The 19,480-nt window shown below is 42.2% G+C and overlaps 1 protein-coding gene across 2 annotated transcripts in view; it reads right to left on the bottom strand.

Annotated features, from left to right (window-relative positions):
- PHIP (pleckstrin homology domain interacting protein) overlaps positions 1 to 19,480 on the bottom strand; it is a 298,049-nt gene that overhangs the window by 24,671 nt on the left and 253,898 nt on the right. For both annotated transcript variants that reach the window (XM_069726464.1, XM_069726465.1), the window contains exons 33-35: positions 14,524 to 14,596; positions 11,198 to 11,248; positions 10,434 to 10,583 (exon numbers count right to left, since the gene is read on the bottom strand). In XM_069726464.1, the coding sequence (XP_069582565.1) occupies positions 10,434 to 10,583; positions 11,198 to 11,248; positions 14,524 to 14,596 (274 nt within the window). The remainder of the gene's footprint in view (positions 1 to 10,433; positions 10,584 to 11,197; positions 11,249 to 14,523; positions 14,597 to 19,480) is intronic.

The following is a 19,480-nucleotide window of genomic DNA, read 5'->3' as shown; positions in this document are numbered from 1 at the left end:
GTTTGGTGAATTGGAAAGCGCGGGGTTAAAATTTCGCCTCACAACATAGCCTATGACGCTCTCGGGGTCCAGACGTGTGACTGTGCAAAATTTTGTGGCTGTAGCAGCGACGGTACAGATGCCAATCCCGGACATACACACATACACACACACATTCAGCTTTATATATTAGACTAGCTGAAGAGCCCGGCGTTGCCTGGGCATAGTAAATATCTGTGGTTAGTTATAGCACGTCACTTCTCTTATTTTCCCATCACTCCTCTCATTTTCCCAATCACATCTTTAATTTTCCCCCTCACATCTCATTTTCTCCCTCACACCTCTCATTTTCTCCCTCACTCCTCATTCCCGCCTAACACTTGTCATTTCGACCTCACATCTGTCATTTTCCGATCACTACACTATTTTCCCTCACTCCTCTCATTTTGCACTCACACCTTTTCATTTTCACCTCAGTATATACATGTTTGTCATCTCCCTTATATATAGTATACACCTGTATGTCATCTCCTGTATATAGTATATACCTGCTGTGTGTCATCTCCCCTGTATATAGTATATACCTGTATGTCATCTCCTCCTATATATAGTAAATACCTGTATGTCATCTCCTCATATATATAGTATATACAGTGGGGCAAAAAAGTATTTAGTCAGTCAGCAATAGTGCACGTTCCACCACTTAAAAAGATGAGAGGCGTCTGTAATTTACATCATAGGTAGACCTCAACTATGGGAGACAAACTGAGAAAAAAAAAATCCAGAAAATCACATTGTCTGTTTTTTTAACAATTTATTTGCATATTATGGTGGAAAATAAGTATTTGATCAGAAACAAACAATCAAGATTTCTGGCTCTCACAGACCTGTAACTTCTTCTTTAAGAGTCTCCTCTTTCCTCCACTCATTACCTGTAGTAATGGCACCTGTTTAAACTTGTTATCAGTATAAAAAGACACCTGTGCACACCCTCAAACAGTCTGACTCCAAACTCCACTATGGTGAAGACCAAAGAGCTGTCAAAGGACACCAGAAACAAAATTGTAGCCCTGCACCAGGCTGGGAAGACTGAATCTGCAATAGCCAACCAGCTTGGAGTGAAGAAATCAACAGTGGGAGCAATAATTAGAAAATGGAAGACATACAAGACCACTGATAATCTCCCTTGATCTGGGGCTCCACGCAAAATCCCACCCCGTGGGGTCAGAATGATCACAAGAACGGTGAGCAAAAATCCCAGAACCACACGGGGGGACCTAGTGAATGAGCTGCAGAGAGCTGGGACCAATGTAACAAGGCCTACCATAAGTAACACACTACGCCACCATGGACTCAGATCCTGCAGTGCCAGACGTGTCCCACTGCTTAAGCCAGTACATGTCCGGACCCGTCTGAAGTTTGCTAGAGAGCATTTGGATGATCCAGAGGAGTTTTGGGAGAATGTCCTATGGTCTGATGAAACCAAACTGGAACTGTTTGGTAGAAACACAACTTGTCGTGTTTGGAGGAAAAAGAATACTGAGTTGCATCCATCAAACACCATACCTACTGTAAAGCATGGTGGTGGAAACATCATGTTTTGGGGCTTTTTCTCTGCAAAGGGGCCAGGACGACTGATCCGGGTACATGAAAGAATGAATGGGGCCATGTATCGTGAGATTTTGAGTGCAAACCTCCTTCCATCAGCAAGGGCATTGAAGATGAAACGTGGCTGGGTCTTTCAACATGACAATGATCCAAAGCACACCGCCATGGCAACGAAGGAGTGGCTTCGTAAGAAGCATTTCAAGGTCCTGGAGTGACCTAGCCAGTCTCAAGATCTCAACCCTATAGAAAACCTTTGGAGGGAGTTGAAAGTCCGTGTTGCCAAGCGAAAAGCCAAAAACATCACTGCTCTAGAGGAGATCTGCATGGAGGAATGGGCCAACATACCAATAACAGTGTGTGGCAACCTTGTGAAGACTTACAGAAAACGTTTCACCTCTGTCATTGCCAACAAAGGATTTATTACAAAGTATTGAGATGAAATTTTCTTTCTGACCAAATACTTATTTTCCACCATAATATGCAAATAAAATGATAAAAAAACAGACAATGTGATTTTCTGGATTTTTTTTTCTCAGTTTGTCTCCCATAGTTGAGGTCTACCTATGATGTAAATTACAGACGCCTCTCATCTTTTTAAGTGGTGGAACTTGCACTATTGCTGACTGACTAAATACTTTTTTGCCCCACTGTACCTGTATGTCATCTCCTTCTATATATAGTATATACCTGTGTGTCATCTCCCCTGTATATAGTATATATCTGTGTGTCATCTCCTCCTGTATATAGTATATACCTGTATGTCATCTTCTATATATAGTATATACCTGTATGTCATCTCCTCCTGTATATAGTATATACCTGTAGGTAATCTGCTCCTGTATATAGTATATACCTGTGTGTCATCTCCTCCTGTATATAGTACATACCTGTATGTCATCTCCTCCTGTATATAGTATATACCTGTGTGTCATCTCTCCTGTATATAGTATATATCTGTGTCATCTCCCCTGTATATAGTATATATCTGTGTCATCTCCCCTGTATATAGTATATACCTGTGTGATCTCCTGTATTAGACCTCGTTAACACGTTATTTGCTCAGTATTTTTACCTCAGTATTTGTAAGATAAATTGGCAGCCTGATAAATCCCCAGCCAACAGGAAGCCCTCCCCCTGGCAGTATATATTAGCTCACACATACACATAATAGACAGGTCATGTGACTGACAGCTGCTGTATTTCCTATATGGTACATTTGTTGCTCTTGTAGTTTGTCTGCTTATTAATCAGATTTTTATTTTTGAAGGCTAATACCAGACTTGTGTGTGTTTTAGGGCGAGTTTCGTCTGTCAAGTTGTGTGTGTTGAGTTGTGTGTGGCGACATGCATGTAGCGACTTGTGAGATGAGTTTTGTGTGGCAACATGCGTGTAGCAACTTTTTGTGTGTCGAGTTGCATGTGACAGGTTAGTGTAGCAAGTTGTGTGCAGCAAGTTTTGCGCATGGCGAGTTTTGCACGTGGTGAGTTTTATGTCTGGTGCCTTTTGAGTATGTGCAAGTTTTGTGTGAGGCAACTTTTGCATGTGTTGCAAATTTTGTGCATGTGGCAATTTTTCCGCGTGTGCAAGTTTTGCGTGTGGCGAGTTTTCCATGTGGTGAGTTTTGCACTTGTGGCGAGTTTTGCGTCAGCCTAGTTTTTGCATGTGGCGAGTTTTGCGCGTGGTAAGTTTTGAGCGGCGACTTTTGTGTTTCGACTTTTATGTGGCGAGGTTGGTGTATGTGTGGTGAAATGCGTGCTGAGGGTGGTATATGTGTTCAAGCACGTGGTAGTGTGTGGCGCATTTTGTGTGTGTGTTCATATCCCCATGTGTGGTGAGTATCTCATGTCGGGGCCCCACCTTAGCAACTGATCGGTATATACTCTTTGGCGCCATCGCTCTCATTCTTTAAGTCTCCCTTGTTCACATCTGGCAGCTGTCAATTTGCCTCCAACACTTTTCCTTTCACTTTTCCCCATTATGTAGATAGGGGAAAAATAGTTTGGTGAATTGGAAAGCGCGGGGTTAAAATTTCACCTCACAACATAGCCTATGACGCTCTCAGGGTCCAGACGTGTGACTGTGCAAAATTTTGTTTCTGTAGCTGCGACGCCTCCAACACTTTTCCTTTCACTGTTTTCCCCATTATGTAGATAGGGGCAAAATTGTTTGGTGAATTGGAAAGCGCGGGGTTAAAATTTCACCTCACAACGTAGCCTATGACGCTCTCAGGGTCCAGACGTGTGACTGTGCAAAAATTTGTGGCTGTAGCTGCGACTCCTCCAACACTTTTCATTTCACTTTTTCCCCATTATGTAGATAGGGGCAAAATTGTTTGGTGAATTGGAACGCGCGGGGTTAAAATTTCGCTTCACAACGTAGCCTATGACGCTCTCGGGGTCCAGACGTGTGACTGTGCAAAATTTTGTGGCTGTAGCTGCGACGGTGCAGATGCCAATCCCGGACATACACACACACACACATTCAGCTTTATATAGTAGATATACCAATACATTCTTTTTAACATACATGTATTGATTTCCATACATTGGGATCTCTGTTATATTACAACACCGAATGGTCTGCCATTCATCTATTAAGTAGTGGTCTTTCCTTCTTATTTTACTTCTATCTGGCACTTGCACAGTCCTATTAGTACTAATTTCTTTAGCACATTTTGGTTCAATATTATTCCTGTTTGACCGCTACTGTTCTCTGCTGTTTATCTAGTGTTAGACTTCTTACTGGCTGGGAAAAATTGTTCACATTACATAGACCAGTCCGATGATTTAAAGGGAACCAAAGGACCATTTAACGGATTGCTATTTCTGGTTAACGAACATTAAAGGAATCACATCTAAAACAAAATATACAGTTAATTATCCCTATCTGTTTTGAACAGCTGACGTGCGATTCGCCCGCGCCTAATAACTAGTTAAGTGCTGCTGTCAAACTGACAGCGGCATTTAACAAGCACATCTGGCCGGAAATATGCACGCACCGGTGACCCCGTCGCATGATCGGGGGTCATCGGTGCGTGGCATAACAACCAGAGGTCACCTGCAGACCTCTATGGTTGTTGATGCCGCAATGCTATGAGCGCCACCCTGTGGTCGGTGCACCGGCCCCCGAAGAAGCAGCAGCGAAACACGCGTTGGGGTATATGCGCTGTGGCTATTGGCATCCGATGGGTAGGACATGCTTGTCTTTGTAATATATGCACTGTTTGCACTTTATCTTCAGCCTTTGAGTTATATGGCTAAATCTTATGCTGACAGGCATTGTACTATTTCCAGCCCATATATATATGTTTATATATGAGGTCACTCTTCCTTTTTTATATACATACATGTGAGGTTATTATGAGTGTCCTCTTTTTATGGATTGCCTGCCACGCCAGTTATGCATTATCTTCTATTAGACCTGTCCAGTAATTTTTGTAACTATGTGCACTTGTTTGTACTACATTATTAATAAAGAGAGTTATATATTTTCTATGGCACTCTTCTAGGCATTCGTTATTGTATCCTTCCTTTTTATTAGATGCATTTGGGAATGTAAAGCTCCGGGTCTCCTCATATGTCTTTTATAGTTGCATAGGAGTATTCCGTATGAATATGGTTATTTTACAGTATCGGTTCTGGTATGCTATTATACCTACACATATTTGGTATCACCGCGTTCAGAATCTCCCGATCCATCAATTAATAAAAAAAAAGGATTAACCAGATCGCTAAATGGCGTAGTGAGAAAAAAAAAAAGGTCAAAACGCCATAATTACGTTTTTCTGGTCACCGCGACATTGCAATAAAATATAATAACGGGCGATCAAAAGAACGTATATCCACCAAATTGGTATCATTAAAAAAAAAAAAAGCTCCGCACGCTAAAAATAAGCCCTCATCCAACCCCAGATCACGAAAAATGGAGACACTAATGGTAAGATAAAAAAAAAACCTAGACACTTGCAGGTCCGGTCCTTCCTGGCCTCTTTGAATTTGCCAAGGGGTTCGCACTTTAGACTCTCTCCCTTGGAACTGTTGTTTGCCGGTGGAGACGCCCCGAGCAGGGGAATCTCTTCCCTCTACTCAATTCTTTCAACACCTGACTCTGACACAAGGCTCTATTTCCAGTCTGCTTGGGAGAAGGATTTGGGGCGGACTTTGTCGGATGAGGAATGGGAGCGTTGCTTCCTGATGAACCATAAACTCCCGAGTTCCAGTGAGGCCTCGGAGAAGGGGTATAAACTGCAATATAGGTGGTACCTCACTCCTGACAGGTTACACAAATTTTCTCCCTCAATTTCAAACTGCTGCTGGAGGTGTGGAAATGGCATTGGCTCCCTTTTGCATATCTGGTGGGGCTGCCCCTTGATTAGAACATTCTGGGACCAAGTGTTCCGAAATTATGGTTTGATCACAGGCAAGCACATCACCGGTACTCCGGAGATAGCATTGCTCTCCATGATTCCCGGTTCGGTGGGATCCCAAAAAAGGGACATCCTTAAGTTTTTCCTAGCGGCTGCTAGGACGTTGATCCCCCGCCGATGGCGAGACCCGGTTCCCCCCGATGTTGTGGAGTGGTTTTCAGAATTTGAAACCATCTTTAGGTTGGAGGAAATTGATGCAGACCTTTCACAGACAAGGGTCTCCTTTTTAGGTATCTGAATTAATAAAATAACACAGTACACCCACAGTAGGTTTAAAATGATTTTCCTATCCCTTTATATAGGAGATTAAAAAAATAATAAAATAAAAGAATATAGTAAACCACCAGGGTGCGCTGTGCCCGATTGTAGTGGAAACCACTACATAAATGAGGCTAAAGACAAGGCAATACCACACGGACCAAAAAAGGAAAATATATACAAGGCACGGGAATATTAAAATACGGCTTTATTAAAAGGAATGCCAAATGTTACATAATCAAAAAATATATAAAAACATAAACACTTCCGCATGACAACAGGATTATACGACTATATATATTAACCAGCACTCTAATCTCCAATTTTACCAGGATTCAAATATTTAGGCTGTACAAGAAGCACTATATATTGCATAAGAAAAAGGAGGGAGGGTTGGGGAGGGGGTAAAATAAAATAAAATGAATAATGTGCAAAATCTGCTCATATAAAGTGAATAAGTGCTTTGTAAAGACCAATACGGTTCAGCACATATACAGGGCGCATAGAAGGTGTATAAAATCTTAAAGATATATATGATTGCACATAAAAAAAAACCTAAAACCACAATCAATATGTGAAAAAATGTGGGGAAGGGGGTATAATACCCCTGTTATATAAACAAAATTGGTTTACATAAAGTGCAAAATATAAGGTGCAGTAGAAAAAGTGATAGTGTGCCAGAACCTTACTCCAAGTAAGTAAAAAACCACCCTTGCAGATAGCTACCATAGGGAAAAACAATGGTGTCCGCCTAAATTAGCATATTGCACTGTGCAGCTGTACGGCCAAAAATATAGTAGTCACATATACCTGGGGAGGGGGGGCCTCTGTTCCTGTGTCAGCGCGTACCCGACGCGCGTTTCGGAGTTATCCTTCGTCTGGGGTTTTACGAAACGAAGGATAACTCCGAAACGCGCGTCGGGTACGCGCTGACACAGGAACAGAGGCCCCCCCTCCCCAGGTATATGTGACTACTATATTTTTGGCCGTACAGCTGCACAGTGCAATATGCTAATTTAGGCGGACACCATTGTTTTTCCCTATGGTAGCTATCTGCAAGGGTGGTTTTTTACTTACTTGGAGTAAGGTTCTGGCACACTATCACTTTTTCTACTGCACCTTATATTTTGCACTTTATGTAAACCAATTTTGTTTATATAACAGGGGTATTATACCCCCTTCCCCACATTTTTTCACATATTGATTGTGGTTTTAGGTTTTTTTATGTGCAATCATATATATCTTTATAAAGATTTTATACACCTTCTATGCGCCCTGTATATGTGCTGAACCGTATTGGTCTTTACAAAGCACTTATTCACTTTATATGAGCAGATTTTGCACATTTTTCATTTTATTTTATCCCCCCCCCCCCCCCCTCCCTCCCTCCCTCCCTCCCCAACCCTCCCTCCTTTTTCTTATGCAATATATAGTGCTTCTTGTACAGCCTAAATATTTGAATCCTGGTAAAATTGGAGATTAGAGTGCTGGTTAATATATATAGTCGTATAATCCTGTTGTCACGCGGAAGCGTTTATGTTTTTATATATTTTTTGATTATGTAACATTTGGCATTCCTTTTAATAAAGCCATATTTTAATATTCCCGTGCCTTGTATATATTTTCCTTTTTCGGTCCGTGTGGTATTGCCTTGTTTTTAGGTATCTGGACAGAATGGATTTTATTTAAAGATTCTGCTCGTTTCCCTGACCTGTTTACCTGATATGCCTGTCTATTCTACAGTTGATTACCAAGCTATTTTTCTTTTCTTTTCGTATTCTCATTTTATATTTCTTTTCTTGAGCCCCACCTACTTGTGCTCCGCCCCCTATATTTCCTCCTCTTTCTATCTCACCCCTGGGTGAGCTGTTCTACTTCCACCAGTTCGGTGTGATAGGTCTGTACCATGATTTACCAGTTACTTTTATAATTATAATGATACTATTTGCGTGCATGTCTCGCTCTTGGGCAGGGCCGGCTCCAGGTTTTTGAGGGCCCCGGGCGAAAGAGTCTCAGTGGGCCCCCCCTTTAACACATACCCCGATTCATGATCGCACATAAACACAGCCATGTAGTATATAACACTGCCCATGTAGTATATAGCAGCGCAGCCCACGTAGTATATAGCAGCGCAGCCCACATAGTATATAGCAGCGCAGCCCATGTAGTATATAGCAGCGCAGCCCACGTAGTATATAGCAGCGCAGCCTACGTAGTATATAGCAGCGCAGCCCACGTAGTTTATAGCAGCGCAGCCCACGTAGTATATAGCAGCGCCACTCACTCAGGCACTGGTAGGACTAGGAGCTCCTCTGGAACCTGCCTCATAACTTCAGCAGCATGGCAGCCAGCCAGGGGCGGAGATCAGAGCAGAGAACGTGCTCTCTCCGCCCACAAACAATGTCACACTGGCTGCCTTCTCTTAACCCCTATGTGTGCCTGCCTGGTTGCACTGACTGAGTGAGAAGATGCTTGTGTCAGAGCTGGCACATAGGGGTTAAGAGAACGCATCCAGCAGTGACTTTGTGGGCGGAGAGAGCATGTTATCTCCTGCTCTGCTCTCCCAGCTGTATCTATGACAGTGAATGGGCCCCCCTCTCTCCCCAGGGCCCCGGCATTTGCCCAGGTGCGCCGGGTGCTGACGCCGGCCCTGCTCTTGGGGACATGGGCGAACTGATTTTAGGTATGCTTTCTTTTATTTAAGGTTTTGAAAGTCCTCGCCTGTTGCGGGGGCAAGGAGTTATTGCTTATAAGTTAAAGTTACCGTAGTCATTCTAGAGGGTTTACTCCCTCTAATTTTTCTTTTCTGTCTTTGTTGTAAGAGTTTTGCAAGGTTTGTGAACGAGTGTTTTTTGTGTTACTCTTCTCGAATTGTATATTATAAGAAAAATTACTTTGCTCATTGTCGTAGTTTTTAACTACTGTTTTTCTTGTAAAATTCTCTTCTCTTTAATAAAAATATATTTACACGTAAAAAAAAAAAAAAAAAAAAAAAAAAACCTAGACATGTTTGGTGTCTATGAACTCGTAATGAAGTGGAGAATCACAATCGCAGGTCAGTTTTAGCATTTAGTGAACCTAGCAAAAATGGCAAACAAAAAACCAGTGTGAGACTGCACTTTTTTGCAATTTCACCACACTTGGAATTTTTCTCCCGTTTTCTCGTACACGACATGGTAATACCAATGGAGACATTCAAAAGTACAATTTGTCCTGCAAAAAATAAGCCCTGACATGGCCATATTGATGGAAAAATAAAAAAGTTATGGCTCTGGGAAAGAGGGGAGCGAAAAACGAAAAAAGCTCATTAAGGGGTTAAACAAAATTCTCTTAAGAAAAAGGGGTAAGGTTTCTCCTTGTGGAGAGTGACATGCCAGACTCAAATACCTCTCCTCTGGGAAAATAAATATGCAAATTATCTCTTTAGTGATGAAGAAAACTAACTCTAGCGTCACCTATTGGAAGTAGCAATCCAACAAGTAAATATTGACCCTTTAACGAGCCCAGTTTTACCTTCTCACCTATGCAAATCAGATCTCGTACTTTGTACTGACGAGGGGCAATACCTTGAAACATCATGTCTGCAAACGGAGATTCTGATTTAGCTTTTATCCCAAGTCATATTGCAAGGCTCGTTAAAGGGTCGATATGGACTTGTAAGATCGCTGCTTCCAATAGTTCTAGTCATCTTCCCCTCTGAAGAAACATTTTGCATATTTGACGAAAAAGGCATAGTTTATTGTAATAATGTTTGTTCTGTTATGGGGTCCTTGGACATCAACACTGGGCAGATGAGTGGCGATTGTTCATAGACTCATCAAAAGTTCTAGTTTGAAGGTCGTTCTTTTGCACAATGGTCAAAACCTGTTGCACATGCTGCTGATATTAGATATATAGACCTATACGAATATATGAAAATGCTGTTAGAAAAAATCCAACTTGAATTATATAACAGGAATATCTGGAGATTTGAAGGCGATTGCTTTATTGCTTGGATTTCAATTTGGATAAATTCTGCCATTATGTGAATGGGATAGCAGGGATAGGAACTCTCACTATATTCGAAAACAATGGCCTAAACGTGATTCTAATTCGGCTTAAACCGTATGCTGCAATTATTTTAGGGCTAGAATCGAAGTCAAATGCAGCAGAGGGCACTTACTGAATACTCTATAAGATCAACTGGATGTCGGAAAGGTTCAGAATCTTCACACTGGAAAATCAGATTCAACAACTCCTGGCACTGCTTCTTCCAAGACTGTAAATCATAGGAGTGCGCTCTACTTCGTAGTTTGCGTCTTGGCTGGTATTCCTGAAATACGATCAGCAACAGTGTGGCAGTTACACGCTGTATTGGAGGAGAATTGGTTATGCTGTATGGAAAGCAACAGCTTTATAAACTGAACAATTACAGCACAGAAAAAGTACAAATCTCTGGAAAAGCTTAAAGGCTATATCCGGGACTTATGGGGAAAAAAAATGGTTATTGCAACTTACCTGCCTATTGTGCATGGTGCCGTAGTTCGTCAACACAGAGCGGTCACATAGCGCTCTTGCCGAGGATTCAGCTGCCTCTGCTGATGCTACTTTAGAGGTCATTTTGATTGACAGCCGACTCCTCCAGTTAGGCATCAGAATGATGTTATAAGTCCTGCCCCGACAACAGAGCAAAGTAGAAAAGAAGCTTCCGCTCTACAGACGTGATGTCAGCAGAGATTCTAAATCCGCGGCAGAAGCGGTCTGTGACCACTCTGCACCGGGGAAGAATGGCGCTGGACACAACAGGCAGGTAAGTTGCAATTCCCTTCCTGTTAGTGCATAGATACATTTTTTTGTTTTTTATAAAGTCCCGGATATAGCCTTTATAAGTTCCCTGCATCAGTGATTTAGCTTTCACTCAGCAGATCAGCAGTTTACTAACATTACCTTTCTCTTCCTTGTTGAGATTCCAGGCATGTCTGCATCCTTCTCTTCTTCCTTTAAGAAGAAACACAAAGTCAGCAGATCATATGGCCGACCAGCTCATTACCAAAACACTTTCCGCCACATTTTAAAGGGCCACTTTGGGAAGATAAAAAATTATCCTAATGCTCATACCTTCATAGACTATTAGGATAACACAGAAAGTGCCGTTTCCATCATCACAGTAGCTGCAATTCTGTGATGCTGGAGCTGCTCCGTCTCCCTTATGGGACATTACTCACACATCAGTGGGTGTTGCCTGTTCCTGGCTGCCAGCAGCAGCACATCCTCTGATCCCATCTGCTTGTATTCAGTCCAATATCAGGGGACTGCTCCCTGCTAGTTGCTGCCAGTCACCTGATGATCTCCTCCTGTTCAGTCCGATATCAGGGGGCATGGCCTGCCCTCTCCTAGTTGCTGCAGGTCACTTGATGTTCTCCTATTCAGTCTGATATCAGGTGTCGTGGCCAACTCCCAGCTGATAGCAGCTACTAGTTTCCTGATATCTGTATTTAGTTTTAGATCATGGGACATGGCCTGCTCAATGATCTAGGACTGCAGGGAAGGCGATATCACAGGACTAGCTGCTGCTAACAGCAGGGAGTAGTAGTAGGCTGATATGGGGCAGAATAGAAGATCACCAGGAGAAAGGCAGCAATTAGCAGGGAGCAGGCCATGCCCCTGATAAGCTGCAATGTGTATGTATGGCCTGGCAATCACATGATCACCAGGGCTCTGCTGGCAGAGCTGATCTGGTGGTTCTTATCAGACACAGATCATCTCTGCCAGTAATGCCTGGCACAGCAGGGGGGCTGTTTTCCCCTGTATCTTGGAGTCCCAGTGATTTTGCAGTTTCAGATTGTAAAAAAAAGTAACAAAGATAAAACAAAACTAACAAAAAAAACACAGATGTATTAAAATCTCCTGGGGGACATATTAGGTCTATAAAAAGTAAATCTCCATGATAAAAAAAAAATATATATATATATATATATATATATATATATATATATATATATATATATATATATATATATATATATAAAAAGAAAATTCATCATAAGAGTGCTCTAATGTCAGAATGGCGAGGGGTGCTGTCACTCAATCAGCTTCTATCATCAACCCGAAAACATTTCTGGGAAAGCCGTGGTGGTACCAGAAACAGTGGCGACTGAAGATGCGGTCACAAATTAAGTATGGCACTACTGCCTGATGACATCCTGTTTTGGGGCATGAGGGGTGAATGAAGCTGCAGGTGAGTGACTGCAGGAACATCTTTTCCCCCATGTAACTCCCCTCGAATTACTTGTCACAGAAAAAAACAAAAACATGAATCCGAAATAATAGGATACTGAGAATGAAAGGGAATTTTATAATTAAGAAAATTACAAAAGGGATTAAGGCACAAAAATCTATATTTATAAAAGGTCATTATAGGGATCGAACAACCCCTTTAAGGACCATTCAGGCCTGGTCACCAAGAGGTTTGTCCCTCCTCTCAGCTGCTACTGAAATCTAATATTGTACAAGTTATAGCTGTAAGTCAGATTAAATAAACTTGCACCCATCAGCTCTTCCACTTTTTAGCTGGACCCATGAATGCTCAGGGTTAGATGTTCGGGTTGACAGCCATATTGAAATTAATTTTTAAATTTAAATTAAATGTATACAGTTTCTATTTTAACCCTTTCACGCCACAGCCCACTTTCGTTTTTATTTTTTCCTCCCCTTCTTCCCAGAACCATAATTCTTATTTTTCTGTCCACCACTTGGACATTATATGAGAGCTTGTTTTTGGCGGGACAGGCTGTACTTTTGAATGACACCATTCATTTTACCACATAGTGTACTCTAAAACAAGAAAAAAAAATCCAAAGTGCAGTGAACTTGTGAAAAAAAACACCCAAAACAATTCGGACATTGTTTTTTTTTGGGAACTGTTTTTATGGTGTAATCTTTGTGGTAAAAATAACCATGCAATATGATTCTCATCATCAATACGATTACGGCGATACCAAACATGTCCAGTTTTATTTTTTTTAGTGTTGGAAAAAAATTTGGGAGTTGTGTTACCATTTTCTGAGACCTGTAACCTTTTTTTTTTGTCCAATATAGCTGTATGACAGCTTATTTTTTTGCGGGGCGAGATGACATTTTTATCAGTACCATTTGGGAATAGATGTGACTTTTGTGACTTGAGATGTGACATTTTGATCGCTTGTCACAGCTTTTTTGTGGTATTGTGGAGACCCCCAAAAATTTTTTTTTCCTTTTTACGATGTTTACCGATCGTTTTATTTTATATTTTGATACCGAATCCGTAAAAAAAAATTTTTTTAAAATTATTAAAATATAAAAGTTCAGATCACCGCCCCAGTGAAAATAAAGATTTTTTTTAAAAAAATTACACATATTTGGTATTGCCGCGTTCAGAAATATACAATTTTTTGTAAAAATATCTTTATTTTCACTGGGGGGTGGGAAGGGGCGGTGATCTGAACTTTTATATTTTCATAATTTTTTTAAAACTTTTTTTTACGTTAGGGTGCTTGAAGATGCGATTATCCAATTGTTTGTGCTATCTGCACACAGCAGAAATCAGTTTCCTTTGAAGCTCTACCTCAGATAGGGTTTCAAAGGAGTTCTGTGATGACAACCCATCAGTGACCCACAATCACATCACGGGGCGCCGATGGGCGGAAGAACACTCGAGTCTGTCAGCAAGAGTTAAATGGTGCTCTCATATTGACAGTGGCATTTAACAGGTTGCTAGCGGCAGGTCCTGGCTGTTACACAGCCATCACCTGCCAGGTATGCGTGAGCCCACTCCATACACCCGCTTCCAACTCTCACGGTATATATATATATAGGCTTGATAAAGGCTCAGATGGAGCTGAAACGTCGCCCGGCTATGTGGGTCGATTAAACCTTCCACATTTTTCATTGAAACTATGGAGTGCTGCCTCTTTTATGAGTGTCTCTCTCTCTCTCTCTCTATATATAGCGCATGTCATGAAAGGGTTAAAGAAAGCTGTTGTATTGTCACATCAGCCTGCACTATGTGTTGACTCAGATATTCGTTAGATAATATTGTAGTTCACGCGCATTGGCTGACCTCATGGTCAATACCGTCATGTGTGTAACACCTCCTTTTCCATTTGGATTGTCAGCTCCTAATTGTGATTCCCCCTGACCCTTTAAGCTCATTTTTATTTAACTTGTTAGTTCCCCAATTGCAAAACAAAGAATTTTAATGTAGCCATTTAATTATTACAAACTAAACACTTTACCTCATCGGAGTCTGACAAAAGCTTCTTCTTCATGATGTTGTACTGAGGAATGATGTCATAGCAACTTTGATCCCTGTATGGAAACAACTGCGTTAACAGTCAAATACCAGATAGCTTAACTAGGACAAGGCCAGTAATATAATGTAATCACCATGAAAGAGTAATAACAGCAGACGGCTTTAAAGGGACACTGTCACCTGAATTTGGAGGGAACAATCTTCAGCCATGGAGGCGGGGTTTTTGGGTGTTTGATTCACCCTTTCCTTACCCGCTGGCTGCATGCTGGCTGCAATATTGGATTGAAGTTCATTCTCTGTCCTCCATAGTACACGCCTGCGCAAGGCAAGATTGCACCTTGTGCAGGCATGTACTACGGAGGACAGAGAATGAACTTCAATCCAATATTGCAGCCAGCATGCAGCCAGCGGGTAAGGAAAGGGTGAATCAAACACCCAAAAACCCCGCCTCCATGGCTGAAGATTGTTCCCTCCAAATTCAGGTGACAGTATCCCTTTAAGAGGGGGCTGGTGCTTGAAGTCATTGGGTTCTTTTTTGTTAACAATGGCATAAGAAGAGCTTTACAGGCAAGGACATTGCCATTTATAAGACTTCACTTACAAGGGAACCTGTCAGCAGGTATTTGCCATGTAATGTTAAGACAGCAGAGTTAGAGGCTGAGACACAGATTTCAAGGATGTGTCACATGTCAAAGTGTGGGCTGTTTACCAACTGTAAAGGATTTATCACTAAGATTAACCCTTTAGTGACAGAGCAAATTTGGTATTTCATGATCAAGCTGATTTTTACAATTCTGACCACTGTCACTTTATGTGGTTATAACCCTGGAACACTAATGGATCCCGCTGTTTCTGAGAATGCTTTATCGTGACATATTGTACTTCATGGAAGTTGTAAAATTTCTTCAATATGACTTGCCTTTATTTATGAAAAAAACAAAACGGAAATATGGCGAAAATTTTTCAATTTTCAAACTTTGAATTTTTTATGCCCTTAAATCAAAGAGATATGTCACACAAAATACTTAATAAATAACATTTCCCACATGTTTACTTTACATCAGCACAGTTTTGGAACCAAATGTTTTCTGTTAAGTTATAAAGAGTTAAAAGTTGACCAGCGATTTTTCATTTTTCGAACAAAATTTACAAAACCATTCTATTTAGGGACCACCTCACATTTGAAGCGAGTTTGAGGGGTCAATATAACAGAAAATACCCAAAAGTGACACCATTCTAAAAACTGCACCTCTCAAGGTACGCAAAACCACATTCAAGAAGTTTATTAACCCTTCAGGAGCTTCACGAGAACTTTTAACAATGTGACAGGAAAAAAATGAACACATTTTATTTTTTTCACAAAGTTTATTTGGAACCAATTTTTTTTTTTTTTTTTTCACAAGGGTATCAGGAGAAAATAAACCACAAAATTTGTTGTGCAATTTCTCCTGAGTACGCCAATACCCCATATGTGGGGAAAAGCCACTGTTTGGGTGCATTGCAGGGCTCAGAAGGGAGGGAGCACCGTCTCAAAGGTCATAATTGCAGGCATTGAAATATATGCAGTCTAAATATTGTAACGTTATTTGTGGGGGAAAAAAACAAAACACTTAACAGTATTAACCAAGAATTTAAAAAAAACTACTGCATAAAAGTAATTACCTATGGAAAAAATCCTCAAGAAATAAAAGAAACTAGATGTCTAGTCATATTATAACAAGGAACCATGAAATAGAGGGTAAACAGATACCTTCTTAGGGAAGTGAGGAACACCTAAGGACTGACGTACGTTTTGGCTGTGTAGCCTTCTTCCGGGGTGATAGACTGACATGTGCATCTCTTTGTATTATAGTGCAGCCAATCACAATGTGGACACATAAGGTATCTAATCAATTTTACATACCTAATTCTAGGTGGAACAACTATGCGAGTATGCGTGCAGCAGGGTGGCGCAGTCTGTTAGCACAGCAGCCTTACAGCGCTGAGGTCCTGGGTTCTAATCCCACCCAGGACAACATCTGCAAAGAGTTTGTATCTTATCTGTGATCTCTTATCAATATCTGTAAGAGTTTCTCAGTGTTTCCTCCCACATTCCAAAGACATACTGATAGGGATTCTAGATTGTGAGCCCCATCGGGGACAGTGATGATAATGTGTGCAAAACTGTAAAGCGCTGCGGAATATGTTAGCGCTATATAAAAAAAAATAAAGATTATTATTATGTATAGATGGGAGCAAATACATACTTGTGGATAAAATCACTAAACTCCCCCTCCCTTTTTTACTTTTTAGGCCGGAGTCACACTACAGCGAGATACGGCCGAGTCTCGCAGGTTAAAAACAAGATCTGGCACCGGCACTCCGGAGCGGAGCGTGCAGCCCCATGTATTGCTATGCGGCCGCACGCTCCGCTCTGGAGTGCCGGCGCCAGAGCTTGATTTTAACCTGCGAAAGTCGGCCGTATCTCGCTGTGTGTGATCCCGGCCTTATTCGGAGTCGTAAAAACAGCATTAATAAATAATCTTTATTTTTATATAGCGCTAACATATTCTGCAGCGCTTTACAGTTTGCACACATTATCATCGCTGTCCCCGATGGGGCTCACAATCTAAATTCCCTATCAGTATGTGTTTGGAATGTGGGAGGAAACCGGAGGAAACCCATGCAAACACGGAGAGAACATACAAACTCCTTGCAGATGTTGTCCTTGAACCCAGGACTCCAGCGCTGCAAGGCTGCTGTGCTAACCACTGCGCCACCATGCTGCCCACTTTTGTCCTCTTCGTTATCTACATGTGTTAGAAAATGCAAAACACCCAAAAGCAAGGTAGAAACTATAAAGTAATTATGAACAATTAATTATATAGATCAGTAATAATGACTACCCTTGGTGTTAAAGCAAAAATTGAAAAGTGGCAACCACTTACAACCAGAAACCAAACCAACCACCAGAACTAAGGATGCACCAGGAAGACCAAACTGAATCATATAAAATAATATCTTTATTAATTAATAGCAGCAATACAGAATAAATAAAATCAATAGATAAGCAAATTGTGTGCGAAAATTTTTTTCTTTTATATAAAAAAATTTTCAGGGAACTATTTACCCCAATTCTGGGGATTAATTACCTTGCACAGATATATGAGTGATCATTATACTAACTGTGCTTAAGGGTTTATTTTCCTTTTAATTATTGAATATAGACTGTCCTGTTTCGCACACAATTTGCTTATCTATTGACTTTATTCTGTATCGCTGCTATTAATTAATAAAGATATTATTTTATATGATGCAGTTTGGTCTTCCTGGTGCATCCTTAGTTCTGGTGGTTGGTTTGGTTTCTGGTTATCTACGTGTGTGTAGCTCTTTAACCCCTTAACCCCTTCCCGACCTTTGACGCATACGCTGCGTCATGAAAGTCGGTGCCATTCCGACCCATGACGCAGCATATGAGTCATGGAAAGATCGCGTCCCTGCAGATCGGGTGAAAGGGTTAACTCCCATTTCACCCGATCTGCAGGGACAGGGGGAGTGGTAGTTTAGCCCAGGGGGGGTGGCTTCACCCCCTCGTGGCTACGATCGCTCTGATTGGCTGTTGAAAGTGAAACTGCCAATCAGAGCGATTTGTAATATTTCACCTAAAAAAAATGGTGAAATATTACAATCCAGCCATGGCCGATGCTGCAATATCATCGGCCATGGCTGGACACACTAATGTGCACCCACCCCACCCCTCCGATCGCCCCCCCAGCCCCCCGATCTGTGGTCTGCTCCCCTCGGTCCTGTGCTCCGCTCCCCCGTCCTCCTGCCCGCTCCCCCCGTGCTCCAATCACACCCCCCGTGCTCCAACCAAACCCCCCCGCACTCCGATCCCCCCCCCCCCCGCACAGCGATCCCCCCGCGCTCCGATCCACCCGCCCGCACAGCGATCCCCCACTCCGTGCTCCAATCCACCCCCCCACCCCCACGTTCCGATCCACCCCCCCGTGCCCCGACGCCCCCCCCCCCCCCCCTCGTGCCCTGATCTCCCCCCCCCTTATACTTACCTGGCCTCCCGGGGACCGTCCGTCTTCTTTCCTGGGCGCCGCCATCTTCCAAAATGGCGGGCGCATGTGCAGTGCGCCCGCCGAATCTGCCGGCCGGCAGATTCGTTCCAGAGTGAATTTTGATCACTGAGATATAACCTATCTCAGTGATCAAAATAAAAAAAAAAAGTAAATGACACCCCCCCCCCCCCCCCTTTGTCACCCCCATAGGTAGGGACAATAAAAAAAAATATTTTTTTTTTTTTTCCCACTAAGGTTGGGGTAAGAACTAGGGTTAGGGTTAGGGGTAGGGTTAGGGTTAGGGGTAGGGTTAGGGTTTCGGTATGTGCACACGTATTCTGGTCCTCTGCGGATTTTTCCGCTGCGGATTTGATAAATCCGCAGTGCTAAACCGCTGCGGATTTATGGCGGATTTACCATGTTTTTTCTGCGCATTTCAATGCGGTTTTACAACAGCGATTTTCTATTGGAGCAGTTGTAAAACCGCTGCGGAATCCGCAGAAAGAAGTGACATGCTGCGGAATGTAAACCGCTGCGTTTCCGTGCAGTTTTTCCGCAGCATGTGTACAGCGATTTTTGTTTCCCATAGGTTTACATTGAACTGTAAACTCATGGGAAACTGCTGCGGATCCGCAGCGTTTTCCGCAGCGTGTGCACATACCTTTAGAATTAGGCTATGTGCACACGGTGCGGATTGGCGGCTGCGGATCCGCAGCAGTGTTCCATCAGGTTTACAGTACCATGTAAACATATGGAAAGCCAAATCCGCTGTGCCCATGGTGCGGAAAATACCGCGCGGGAATGCTGCGTTGTATTTTCCGCAGCATGTCAATTCTTTGTGCGGATTCCGCAGCGTTTTACACCTGTTCCTCAATAGGAATCCGCAGGTGA

The sequence above is a fragment of the Ranitomeya imitator genome, chromosome 5, assembly GCF_032444005.1.
Source record: "Ranitomeya imitator isolate aRanImi1 chromosome 5, aRanImi1.pri, whole genome shotgun sequence".
NCBI lineage: Eukaryota > Metazoa > Chordata > Amphibia > Anura > Dendrobatidae > Ranitomeya > Ranitomeya imitator.
Note: the sequence above shows the minus strand (reverse complement) of the source record. Positions and strands in the feature narration are given on the sequence as shown.